Raw genomic sequence first — 13752 nt, 5'->3', positions numbered from 1 at the left:
CTGACCACCTAAAAATCCGGATGAGAGGTCATAACCTAAAGGAACCTCAAACAGTTCAATGAGGAGGCTCTGCACTATCCAAATCCTCCTCCAAGGGCTGGTTGGAAGCCAGGCTGTCCATGAGGGTTACCCAAGGTCGCTTGGCCTCAAGGACCACACTGACCACAGCTACTCACCCAGCTGCAGCAGAAGAGCTCTTGAAGGGTTCCACAGCCAGGCCTCTCTTCAGACAGCAAAAGGATGACATCAGGGGAGAAAGAAGCTTCTGCGTCAGTAGCTGTGGTCAGTGTGATGTGGGTACACCTGCTTGGCCCCCGAAAGGCACAAGCAAGGATGGCTGCACAGGCCAGCTGCCTCTGCTGGGAGACTGAGAAATAGCAGGGAGGGGAGAGTTGCACAGCACCTAATGTAGTAGTTCCCAGTCTCCCTCTGCTGCTAGGAGTACACATAATATACTTGTTGAGAATGGGCTGTTGTAGACAATAAGGAATGATGCAGTTACTCTGGATCCTTGGGCCCCTATAATTGGACTGGTCATCCCTGCTCTCTAGGAAAAGGGGTTCAGACCAAGGCCAGCTGTCATGCATCTAAGGGCCTGCCCTGTCACCCTTTCTTCCTAACAGTGCTTCTTCATAGAGGGCTTAAGAGAGCAGCAGCAGTAACCCAAGGGTGGTGTGTGCCAGAGAGTATGTGTGTGTGTGTGGGGGGGGGGGGGTGTTGGGAAGAAGATGGCCTATGCAAAAATTGCTGCAGCCACTGCCCTGAGCCCTCTATGAAGAAAAGCTGTTTTAAGAGTGTGTGGATTGGGGGGGGGGGGGGGGGGGGGCAGAGGCAAAGGGACATAGCAGACTACTAGCCCCCAACTGGGCCATACAGAGCCCTGTAATTAGTAAGGATGAGACACTGGTTGCAGCTATAAATAATACACAAGCCCTTCTTCTCAACAGAGGTTTAAGGGTAGCAGGTCATTAAGGTGTGAATTATGTAAGGAAATATTTCTTGAGTGCTTCAGCCAACTTTATTGACCTTTAATTTTACTTGTTACCAAAGTGATATATTTAGCAGTTAGAATATGAAAAACAAATCATTTACAAAGAAATTAGTAATTGTAAAATAAAGGTACAGAAAGGTTACTAAATAGATAGCTCCCTGGTTCTGATCGGTATTGTCCAGAGTCACTAGCCAACAGATTTTGCTGCTTTTTCCCAGGATTATAGGAGTTCTTTACATCTCTCTGTGCAAGAAAAGAGATCTCAGAGTTATGGATATGTTTCCTTTCTGTCATAAGCTATCGGGACTCGATAGGGTTCTGGCTGCATGGCAAAAGCCAAAGCTGGAGAGGGTAAGGGGGCAAACATTGTGTCCGATTTCAAGCAGAGATAATGGTTTACCGAGGCTAAAGGCAGGGGCCCTGACACAATGAGGCATAAGTGTTTAAGAGAGAGCAGTGCTGGGTGGGTGTCCTGTTTTATGCTTAGATCTTCAAAGTGTTGCAACTTGTAGAAAATATGCTTTAAAATAAATACCATTTGTGACAGCATTCATTTAGTTTTTCTTTCTGTTCATACAGTCTCTGCTAAATTCATTGTGTAATGAGCTTTTGCTCTCACAAACACCAAAACCAAATGAGAGGTCATACCCTTCTCAATCCATTAACCATTGTGCTGAAAGGGAAAGCTAAACTAAGAATTTAGTGAGGGATCTTAGTTGCAGCTGGACTTTACAGCTTCACAAACAACTCAATCCCTGTTACAGTTAGCATATCCTTGCCTAATTTCTAAGAGAAATTAGTAATCTTCCCGAACCATATTTCAGCCGCTGAAATGTTTGGAAAGGTGATAGCAGCCTGCTTGCAAATGTGGCCCTGCAGGAACACCAAGGAGCCTGATCAAGCTAGACAGCTGCAGGATTGCTGGTATCTCAGCTCTACAGCCTCAATCAGAAGAGGACAGTGCATGAATCCTGTCACCACTTCCTTCCATTCAACACTGCAGCTAAGATGCTGCTATTCTTGGCAATACACAATCAACTGGGCTTAAAAAGCATCAAGTAATAAAAGTAGAGCACATATCATCCACTTGGCAGAACTCTCTTCTAATAAAGACCTTAGAATCCAATTTCAAGAATTGCACCAATACCACTCCAGTAGCTCATAAAATCATTGCCACCCAAGCTTTTATGTACCAAATTTTAGAACAACTTTTTAACATTTTAATTTAATAGCAATACATAAATGTAAATGCCTTTATATTGCTCCATGGTGCAACCACACCTCAAATATTATGTTAAATTCTGGACGCCCCATCTCAAGAAACATATAGTGGAATTAGAAAAGGTACAGAGAAGGGCGATGAAAATAAAGGGGATGGGACAACTTCCCTATGAGGAAAGGCTAAAGCGGCTAGGGCTCTTCAGCTTGGAGAAAAGACGGCTGAGGGGAGATAAGATAGAAGTCTATAAAATAATGTGTGGAGAGAACAGGTAGATGTGAAGCGTCTGTTTACGCTTTCCAAAAATACTAGGACTAGGGGGCATGCGATGAAGCTACAATGTAGTAAATTTAAAACAAATCAGAGAAAAGTTTTCTTCACTCAACATGTAATTAAACTCTGGAATTTGTTGCCAGAGAATGTGGTAAAGGCGGTTAGCTTAGCGGAGTTTTAAAAAGGTTTGGACTTGGGGAAAATCCACTATTTCTGGGATAAGCAGTATAGAATGTTTTGTACTTTTTTGGGATCTTGCCAGGAATTTGTGACCCGGATTGGCCACTGTTGGAAACAGGACGTGGGCTTGATGGACCTTTGGTCTTTCCCAGTATGGCAATACTTATGTACTAAAAGTCAGAGCAGCACTAAGCTTAAGCAGTAGCAATAACAAGTGTAGTAGCTAGTTTCCAGCACTGATATGGGGACTACTTTGACTTGAGCTTTCTCTAGGCTGGTCCTCTCAATTGTCAGTCACCATTTCTTAAACTGAAGAGACGTTTAAGAAACAGTGACTGCATATTGAAAGGACCAGCCTTGAGAACGCTTAAGGCAAAACATGTCAGCAAAGTAGTCCCTATATCAATGCTAGAAACTACGTTTAAAGCTGCTACACTTGCTATTGCTACTGCTTAGGATTAAGCAAAATGCTTCTCTGACACTTAACACTTATAATGATAAAAAATTGTTTCAAAATTTAGAACCAATCACGAGTTGGTACATAAAAGCTTAGGTAGCAAAGATTTTATATCTACCAATGTGGTACTGCTGAGGTTCTTGAAATTGGTTTCTAAATGTGTTCATTATTATTATTATTACTACTACTAAACCCACTATAGTAGAGTTCTGACCATTACTAGCAAAGCACTCCTTTGGTCTTTCCTAAGTAAGGGAGTAATGGCTACTTGTATCCATATGTTTCACACTACTGTAGGAACTTATTTTATGAAGGCACCGATATTGCCATTATAAATTTGAATGTTTTGGGCTTATTGAACTGGCTATTACCAGATACTCCACCTGTGGTGCACTGAAGACCTCAAGCGATTTCATCGTAACAGTAAAAAAAAAACAAGAAGTGGGCAATTTAAGATTCTAGGAAAGGAGTAATTCAAATTAAAAACAAAAACACACACAGGAACCATTCTGGAAGTCACTGTCTCAAGTAGCAAATATAATTTTGAACAATTAACACTTTCATGTAATGTAGATAAGGCCACTTTTCTGATATTGTTACAGGATACTGGAGACAGGGGTATCTTTGTGATAGCAAAAGTTTAAAACAAAATGGATTCTTTTGTTCTGCAGTCTGCAAACATTTAGTCTTGGCTTTTTATAGGATTTATTATGTTGTGCACTTGTTATAGTGAATGTTAATCATTTATATAATGACTGTTAAAAGAATTAAACAATTAGATGACCTTTTTGATTTTTCATTTAGACACACTGTTATAAAATTAGCCCCCACAGGAGAAAAAAAATATACACACACATGAATATAGAGAAATAGCTCTATATCTTTATCTAAGCAGCAGTCCATCAATTTATGTGTGTGATCTGTACATATTCATACATATCTAAACAGTAAACAGATTAAATTAAACTTTTAAAAATGTTATTGTCCAATACTGACTTCTCTTTGAACCTTACAGTATCCTCCATCCTCTATGCCCCAGAGGACATCACCCTGGAGCAGTATGTCGGGAATATACCAGGGACATTAGTGGCTTCTCTTCACTAATATATATTTTTAAAACTGTTACCACCATTTGGTAAATTATCTCCACCTGTGTCTTTTTAAGCTCTAAAAAAATGATTTTAAGTGTTAGATTCCATTTCCACATGTAAATCATGATACAATTTTACAAGAGGTACTGCTTCATACATTCCTTCCCCTTGGCACACACAGAGTTGAAGGGGTTGTGTTCTTGCCACTTTAGAAATATTTCCATTGTAAGACAGAAATACACAGTTAAAAACCTTTCAACCGAGGCATTTACACCTCCGAAGCACCTGTCTGCTAGCTGCTCATTTGGAGACATGATTGAGGGGGAATTAAGCTTACAGCTCTGGAGTAACAACCAACCTAAAAGAGCAAACATTTACAAACGGGCACTCAGCTCCTTGACTGCCTTCACTTGGAAATGCACTTTTGCAAAATCCACCACTTACACCACCATTCCCACTGCACCTGCCATCAACACATACAAGACTATAGAAAAAGTATTTTACAAAAGGCTTCTGATTTTGTAAAATACCTTGCAAATTTTGAATATCCCAGCATGGACATTCCTTTTCTAAGCTAGACACCTACACAAAACTGAAGTTCACATTTCGAATCTCATCCATTCACAGTGGAGAAGGTGAAACAGCCTCCAGATTATGCCAGCACCTCATTGACATATTTAGGACCATGACTGTAGGATCCTGGAAGGAACCCTAGTTGAGAACTCAGGGAAGAGGGATTTATAAACTAGGGGTAAAGCTCCAGCTACTAGCGAGTTAAAGCTCATGCTCACTGAGCCAAAAGCCCAAAGGAACAAGAGCAAACTAGTGGGTCAAATGCCCTAAAACTCAAACCAGATGTGTCTTTTGCAGTAACTTTAGACATCATTTTAAATGCCAGATTACCTTTCAAAGACAACTGTTAAGGTGAATTACAAAGCTTTAGATAAAGAAATGTCTAATCCATGCCATATCAGTAACCCAAACATTTACCCAGGATTGAAAAGTAAAAAAAATAAATAAATCCACACAAATAGACCTTGTTCCTCACTCTGTTGCCACCAAGGAGCTCTAACATCCGTCTATAAACAGTCACTCTACCTGCACAGAAACCATCCCATAATCTCACTGGACAACCTCCACTAGCCACAAAAGAAGCCAGTTTGTATATCATCAGTGTGGTCTCTACTGAATAAATGAAGCCATAACCAAATAGTCAGATATATTTATTATCATATATACAAACACATTTTGTACATTACAAGTAAATTATATGGAAAGAAATAATTTTCACGTCATCTATTTCTCAATTCCTTATCATAAAACCCTACAAAGATTCCAACCACTCTCTGTCTCTATCCGACAGCAGCACTGCATATTTGAGGAAAGGGAGAGAGCTTGATGGCTGTTTTCTCACTTCCACCCAACCCCTCTCCTGATATTAGGAGTCTGTTGGGTTCCAGCCTGTGCACCTTATCTACAGAGTATGCTGTAAGCTTGTTCTGTGATGTAATCCCTTATAAAGATTCCTTACCACCACATTCTGGTACACGTAGAGAGAGCATTTCGGTGGTGCTCAACCCTGAGCCCAGCACCCCCCTCAACAGACCTTCAAGACCACTTGGACAGGAGGCACAATCTCTACTGGGCACTATGAACTCTGGCTCCTCCACACCCAAGAGCAAAGGGCTTATATACATTTGTGTTCCCCCTTTTTTTCTGCAGTAAGCTCACTGGAGCATAAACTGCTACTCCCTCAGTTTCTCTGGGTCTAATTATTTAAGTTAAACAATCTCTTTACAAAAACCCAGAAGGGAAAAAGCTGGCATAGAGACAGCTAACATGTCCCAGCATTTAGGAAGAAGCACCAAAAACCTGAGCAATACACGCATTAAATATAAGCTAAGATTAGAATAAGCCAGCAGAGAACAACAATGGAACTCCCCCCCTCCCCAAAATGTTACATCTGAGAGGGACTACCTGAATTCATTTTAGGCTGGGTGTTCGCCAATTCAATTACTAGACTAATAATTGTGAAGGCCACCAGTAGCCCTGTAGAGTCTACAAGTTGGCGAGACCCTCAGCAAAGGGGGCTAGATGCAGAAGAGGCACCAGCCAATCACACAGTTGCCAGTCAAACAGTCTTCTGCCACAAGTACATGGTACTTCCAAAACTGAAGCCCGTGTATGACTCTAGCCCAGTACACACTTCCATTTGTTAAGGCTACAGCAGAGGTGCCAGAGTCTAATTTCCCCCACCAACAGAGCAGCAGCAGAAATGCAGCCCGAGCAAAGGCTGGAACTGTGATAGTCTGGCATGTTTTCCTGAAAGTGCTCCAGGGTCTTGCACAATCAGCACATCTAAGGCTGGATTACACCACAAGATACAAGACGGTCCCCCAATCGCTAAACCCTCGCAGAGGACAGCTGCTCAGATGGAGGGATAGAAACATTCATTTTGGTGCCAACAGGTATCACAAAAACAAAAAAAAAGCAAGCCCACCACTACCGAGTCCCCTTGCCTCTCCTGCCAGCTACCAATTTGAGCATCTGAATTAAATGAGCTTTTCATTCTGAGCAATTTAAAAAAGAATAAGTGAAAATTAGAGAACTGGCCATGTCCTTGGAAGCACAGACTCAGCAAGGGCTGCCAAGTTCTGCACAGGAGGCCACACTATCCCCAGCTCTTTGGCAGGGATGGGGACATGTCTCCTTAGTGTCAGGACTATGGCTGCTGCTCTGAAACTCCTGGGGCAGCTTTCTGCTTGAAGCACAATCCTTTCCAGCAGTGCCAGTGCTGGATTCAGTCTGATCTGTGATGGTACAATTCATGTTGTCCTGTGGCTCTTTGTGGGTCTGGGGGCTGCTTGTTTGCAAAACCGTAACAGCTGTGGTAGACAAGACCTCAACAGCAGTAGAGCATTCATTGCTTAACCCTGAACAGACTATATCCAGGAGGTTCTCCGAGGGTCCAGAGTCCTCTGCAGCACTGGCAACAGTTATTGCCCCACTGGTCATTACTGCTTGCACTGAAGAGCTTCCCATGGCCCCGTCAGCTGCTGCAGAGTCCCCTTGGGCCCCGACAGCTGTTGCCGTTGCAGCCACAGAGTCCCCTTGGGCCTCATCACCTGTTGCCGTTGCAGCCACAGAGTCCCCTTGGGCCCCGTCAGCTGTTGCAGCCACAGAGTTCCCTTGGGCCCCGTCAGCTGTTGCCGTTGCTGCAGCAGAGTCCCCTTGGGCCCCGTCAGCTGTTGCCATTACTGCCACAGAGTCCCCTTGGGCCCCGTCAGCTGTTGCCATTACTGCCACAGAGTCCCCTTGGGCCCCGTCAGTTGTTGCCGTTGCTGCCACACAGTCCCCTTGGGCCCCGTCAGCTGTTGTTGTCGCACAGTCCCCTTGGGCCCCGACAGCTGTTGCCGTTGCTGCCGCAGAACTTCCTGGGGCCCCATCAGCTGTTGCTCCTGCAGAGCTTCCCAGGGCACCAGCAGCAGTTGCACCCCGCAGGGAGGTGCTCAGATGAGACAAGAAAGACGACTCTGTGATGATAGCTGCAGTTTCAGCCACCCAGTTTAGGTCATTTGCCAGGCTTGTTGTAGGAGCCTGCTCCTGTGGACTGTTGATGTCAGTGGCTGGGCTTGCAGGTGGTGCTACTGTGGTAGCTGAGGGGCTGTTATTATTCAGACTATCCTGAAGCGTGCTCTGGTTCCCTTGCCCTGCTTGCTGGTTTTGCAGTAGCATTTCTTGAATGCGTATCTGCTGCAGAATAGCTGGAAGCTCATAGTGATGGAAAAAATAAATCATTGAATGCTGAAAGAGAGAGAAAAGGAAGACATTATTTTGCAACTAAGACATGCCAAAGCCCCCTGGTGTGCCCCAGCACACCACTCCACCTCCCATCCTCCACACCTGGGCCAGTATAGCACTCTTCCTCTACATAACATCAATTTCTTATACTTTGTTCCACCATCACACATGAAAATCATAAAAAGGATCCAGTTAGAAGCAGGGAGCTGCATACCTGCACAAAGAGCCAGGAAGTGACCAGAGCCAGACTGCTGTACTGACCATTGAACCGATAGTGATAGGCATAAAAAGCAAAGTGATATAAATAGAAGAACCTGGAAAAAGAAAAAGGGACACATTACACACTGCTCCTTACCGAGCCCAATATGAGGGGGGACCTGTTACATGGGTACACAGTGCTCCTTACTGACCATTATCCGAGTGCCCACGCTAAACCTGGAAACATAGGGCGCCCTTACAATCAACATCCAACTGTACCACATCTAGCACTCTGAGCTCCAGCACCACACCCACTACTCTTGGAAGCACAGAAAGCACTTACCTCAGCCAGTGCCTTTTGCTGGTACTGGTATGACAACAGATGGCATCGTACTGGTCTGCCAGCCACACGATGAGGATGATGTAAAAGGCTGTGGTGGTATCATTGAAGAATTCAGACATGATGGCTTCCATACCTGCCAGAAAGGTATCAGCAACTGCTTTATTCAGAGAGAATTTGGATTTCAGGTAGAAAACAAAAAGAATAAAGCATCCCGCTCCCCTGCCAACTTTAAATGTATCCCATTGGGAGAGCCACACCCAACCTAGTCATGACACCACATATTCACAGGAAGAGAGGACACCAGCGCTCCTATGACGTATAGGAGAAAATTTCACATTTTGTCCTTTGGAAATTTTTAGGATCACATAAAAGGGTTGGGCATCCACAGTTCATTACCTGTTTTACTCATGTCAGTTGGACAAACAATCCCACTCACATCCTTTGGGGATTTATGTACTTCAGCTTGGTACAAACTGTCCTGTGAGGGAGTGGAAGTAGGGAGAAACTAGTGAATGCTTGGAAAAGCTTCTAGTTTTCTGAGCTTTGAGATTCTGAACTGGCACTGTCCAGATAACATCAACCACGTGGCTCTGATTTATCGTGCTGTCTATGAAGAATGGCAGTTATCATCCTAAGGGGGGGAGAGTAACATGCATAGGGCAGCAGTTACAATCCTAAATAGACAGCATGATAAATCAGACACACATACAGTGATACCTTGGTTTCCGTTGATAATCTGTCCGAAAACAATCAACGAAAACCGAAACAGACGAAAACCGAGGCAATTATTTCCATACTAGTAAGAGGCCCGTTTCTGACACAAATGAAACGGGCGCTAACAAGATTTTTGTCGGAGTGTGTATGTTTGAGAGTGTGTGTGAGAGTGACTGTGTGTGTGAGAGAGAGAGAGAGAGAGAGAGAGAGAGAATGTGTTTGTGACAGAGTGAGACTGCTGGGTGCGAGTGTGTCTGCTCTGTCCCCTGCCCCCCCCCTCCAGCCACCCAGCGATTATCCTTTTTTCTTGCCCCCCCCCCTGTATCCACCCAGGGATGCTATTCTGTCCCCTGCCCCCCTCCCGCCACCAAGCGAGTCTCCGCTGTCCCCTGCTCCCCCTCCAGCCACCCAGTGATTGTCCTCCATCCCCTGCCCCCACTCCAGCCACTCAGCAATTGTCCTCTCTCCCCTGCCCCCCCTCCAGCCACGCACCGATTGTCCTGTCTCCCCTGCCCCCCCTCCAGACACCCAGTGATCTAGTTTTTCCTGTGATCCCCCTCCAGCCACCCAGCGATTCTCCATTTTCCCTTGCCCCCAACGATGCTCTTCTCTCCCTGGGCCATGCCCCCCCTTCCAGGCACCCGGCGAATCTCCTGTCTCCCCTGCCCCATCGATTCGCCGCTGTGCACCCGCCCTCCCACCTGTGGTTGGTCAGCTGTTGCGTGTGACGTGCGTATGGTGAGTGATGCAATTCGGTGAGTGTCAGTGCTCTGCCCTCGACGTCATCACGTTGTGACGCGAGGGCGGGGCAGACACTCATGGGCAAACAGCGATCTACACAACTACACACTTAGAACTTGGAGATTTCCAGTTCCGGCTTCATTACAACGTTGGAGGTGCGTTTTATATAGAGAGATGAATCAATGTAAATCCAATTAATTCTTTCTAGACACTCCAAAATACATACCAAAAACACATTTTATAGAGAAAAATATAGTCCCATGATGGAGCTAAAGGGAAAGGGTTAACTTATTAGCAAGGGAAACACTTAACAGGGAAAATGAGATTTGAGCACATGTGATTTTATCTTGCGTGCGTTGCATTAGATGCGCGGGGTGATGCTCACACAACGAGAAACAACACCACAATGAGCAGGAGAACGCGTGGGTCGCCCTTTGTTTTCGCAAAATTAGCGAGGTCACGTGGGCATGCCAACAAAATCCAAGGCAACCGACGAAATCCGAGACAAATTTTTCACTGAAAAAAATCAATGAAAACCGAAACCGACGATAACCGAAGTCAACGAAAACCGAGGTTTCACTGTATGGTTAATGTTATCTGGACAGTGCCAGTTCAGAATCTCAAAGCTCAAAAAACTAGACTGCTCCCAGCGTGCCGTGGCCTCTCAGCAGCTAAGCCTGCCTCCACTCCCAACTTCGATGCCGCCGACTTCGGTTCTGATGCCGATGTTGAAGGACTGGACCGAGCCCCATAAAGTTTTTCCCCCGGGCTTCTCGAGCCAGTTGAGTCCTCTTCTTCATGTGAAGACAAGAGGGCACAACGAGCTGGGCTATGGACAGGCCCAAGGCACTAGATACACCACGAATGGGTATCGGTGCCTGAGATGGTCCAGTTGCACCGAGTACAGCGTTTGAAGCCTTGGGAGTCTTCGATGACATGGAAAGAAAAACAGCAGCAGCTAAATCAAAAGGCCCAATTGTGCCAAGAAAAAAAAGGGCACAAAAAGAGGGAAGGACCCGGCCGAGCAGTCTAAAATGGCCACACCGAAAAAGAAAAGAAACTTTACCTTGGAAGAAATAACTAAGAAAATAAAGAGAAAATTTTTTTTTAAGAAAACAAACCAAGGAAGGAAAAAAAAGATTTGAAAAATACTGAAAACACTCAAAGGCTCTTTTCCCGGGCAGAGAGAGGAGCCACAGAAACTGAATGTTGCTCCTTGCATGGAAGAAAAAGAACTGCTTTGTCATTTGAAATATTTAACACCTCAGACTGCACAGTGCCCTTATAGGGTACAGCCCATAGGTTCTGAACTGGTCTGGTAGGACTAAAGGAATGCAATATAACAGGTAAGAACAAGCATGCATACAGTGCTACTTTATAAACCAGACTTAACCCTTTACAGTGGTATGTGTCTGTAGTGTTGGAGATTACCCCTTGTGGCTAGACCAAATTTCAGTTTCGGATTTGGCACTTAAAACAGACCTAAAATCCAGGTTCAAGTTTCGGCTGAAAATGATTGTGAATTTTCAGCTGAAACTGAACACCTCTCCCCCACGCCACCCCATCACTCTCCCGCATTCCCCTCCCACCCAAAGGCCCTCCCCAGGCCTACATTAGTGAAGCCCGAGTGGTCTAGCGGTCTCTTCAGGGGCAGAAACGAACCCCATTCGTTCCTGCCCTGTGCCACTGCTCCAATCCAAATGGCTTCCAAGATTGCTGTGGGAGGTCCCGGCAGCCATTTTCCAATTGGAACCAACACAGGCAGGAGCCAGTCCTCTGACCATGCTGGTTCCAATCGCAAACAGCTGCCAGGACCACCTACGGCAGTCTTGAAAGGCTGCTGTGGGAAGTCTCGGCAGCTATTTGGATTGGAGCAACGCACGGGGAAGAAATGAGTGGGTTCCGTTCCTGCCTCCAAAGAGCCACTAGACTACTAAAGCTTCACTGAGGTAGGCCCGGGTGGTCAGGTGGGAAGGGGAGGGCCACTGTTAGGAGGGGGGGGGGGCTTTTATGGTTAGGGGGATGGAATTGGGGAGGGGGCAAAGTTTTGTTTACTGTTTTGGTTTCTGCTGAAACCGAGCAGCCAATTTTGGTCAAAGATTTGGTTTCAGCAGAAACCAAAGATCCTGAGTTTGGTCAGGCTCTAACAAGGGGGACACTGTGCACTGTCACGTGCATTCTATTTGCAAACCTATGTCGGTGACAAGTGGGGAGTTGCTGGATCAGAAGCAGGCCTAGCAGCTCCCAAATCCAGATAGAGGCTAAGGAAAACTGGGGTGAGCTGAAGGGACCAAGGAACCTGGGCTGGGCTCGAGCCTTCATCAGTTGAAGCGGGGGAGGGAGGACGGATGGTGAAAGTGCTGAGGCCAAGGAAAGAGGAGGCTGTCATCTTGCACATACTTTTCAGCACGTCAGCTAGGTATTTATTTACACTTTAATTTAGCTAGGTATTTATTACAGTTCAACTTTCCTTGTCTTATCTTTGGTTATTCTTCAAATTATTTGGAAAGCTTTACACCCCTACTGCTAACAGTGCATTTTACAGACATGAATGGCCTCCACATCCCATGGGAAGAGAAGATCTCTAGGCCAAGCAGATAAAACTCAGTGTATCATGATTTGAGCCGTGTCCCCCATTAAGAAAGCATTTCAGGGTGGTCTTCCCACAATGCTGGCAGTTGCAGAAGTGGCTAGAGATTGCCAAAGAATGTCAGGCTGAAGAATCCTGGCACATCTTTGAAATCTCCTACAGGATACACAGACAGAGGGAAACTTACCAACAAGAGCTAGGATGACGGTGAGCAATGGAGCAGCAGGAAAGGCGATGGTCATATTCAGTTCCAGCATCTGTAACAGATCCACTGAAAGAAACAGAGGGGCAGCTGAACAATGACAAACTAATTCAAATCAGTAGCTATGCCCCCTTAGGGACTGTCCCACAGCACACATGCTCACCACTGAATGAATCCTCAGCAGCAGTAACTAGTAGGGGAATTTGTAGTGGATGCTTGGAATGCCCTCCCGCGGGAGGTGGTAGAAATGAAAACGGTAACGGAATTCAAACATGCGTGGGATAAACATAAAGGAATCCTGCTCAGAAGGAATGGATCCTAAAGAGCTTAGACGAGATTGGGTGGCAAAGCCGGTGGCGGGAGACGGAGATGGTGCTGGGCAGACTTATACGGTCTGTGCCAGAGCCGGTGGTGGGAGGCGGGACTGGTGGTTTGGAGGCGGGGATAGTGCTGGGCAGACTTATACGGTCTGTGCCAGAACCGGTGGTGGGAGGCGGGGCTGGTGGTTGGGAGGCGGGGATAGTGCTGGCCAGATTTATACGGTCTGTGCCAGAGCCGGTGGTGGGAGGCGGGACTGGTGGTTTGGAGGCGGGGATAGTGCTGGGCAGACTTATATGGTCTGTGCCAGAACCGGTGGTGGGAGGCGGGGCTGGTGGTTGGGAGGCGGGGATAGTGCTGGCCAGATTTATACGGTCTGTGCCAGAGCCGGTGGTGGGAGGCGGGACTGGTGGTTTGGAGGCGGGGATAGTGCTGGGCAGACTTATATGGTCTGTGCCAGAACCGTGGTGGGAGGCGGGGCTGGTGGTTGGGAGGCGGGGATAGTGCTGGCCAGACTTATACGGTCTGTGCCCTGAAAAGGACAGGTACAAATCAAGGTAAGGTATACACAAAAAGTAGCACATGTGAGTTTATCTTGTTGGGCAGACTGGATGGACTGTGCAGGTCTTTTTCT

At 46.0% G+C, this 13752-nt stretch overlaps 1 protein-coding gene across 6 annotated transcripts in view; it reads right to left on the bottom strand.

Annotated features, from left to right (window-relative positions):
• Positions 1-6669: 6669 nt before the first annotated feature.
• The window catches only part of TMEM259 (transmembrane protein 259), a 28718-nt gene continuing 21635 nt past the window's right edge, over positions 6670-13752 (bottom strand). Inside the window, exons 8-12 of one of the 6 annotated variants that reach the window (XM_030218161.1) lie at positions 12786-12869; positions 8554-8686; positions 8227-8326; positions 7337-8015; positions 6670-7294 (exon numbers count right to left, since the gene is read on the bottom strand). In XM_030218161.1, coding sequence (XP_030074021.1) covers positions 6846-7294; positions 7337-8015; positions 8227-8326; positions 8554-8686; positions 12786-12869 — 1445 coding nt within the window. In that variant the 3' untranslated portion in view covers positions 6670-6845. Of the gene's footprint in view, positions 8016-8226; positions 8327-8549; positions 8687-12785; positions 12870-13752 lie in introns of those variants that run through there. The other 5 variants (XM_030218160.1, XM_030218162.1, XM_030218163.1 and 2 more) reach the window with 5 other exon arrangements.

This window comes from Microcaecilia unicolor, chromosome 11, assembly GCF_901765095.1.
Source record: "Microcaecilia unicolor chromosome 11, aMicUni1.1, whole genome shotgun sequence".
In the NCBI taxonomy this organism is placed as follows: Eukaryota; Metazoa; Chordata; class Amphibia; order Gymnophiona; family Siphonopidae; genus Microcaecilia; species Microcaecilia unicolor.
The sequence above is the reverse complement of the archived record's forward strand: the minus strand, read 5'-3'. Positions and strand labels throughout refer to the sequence as shown.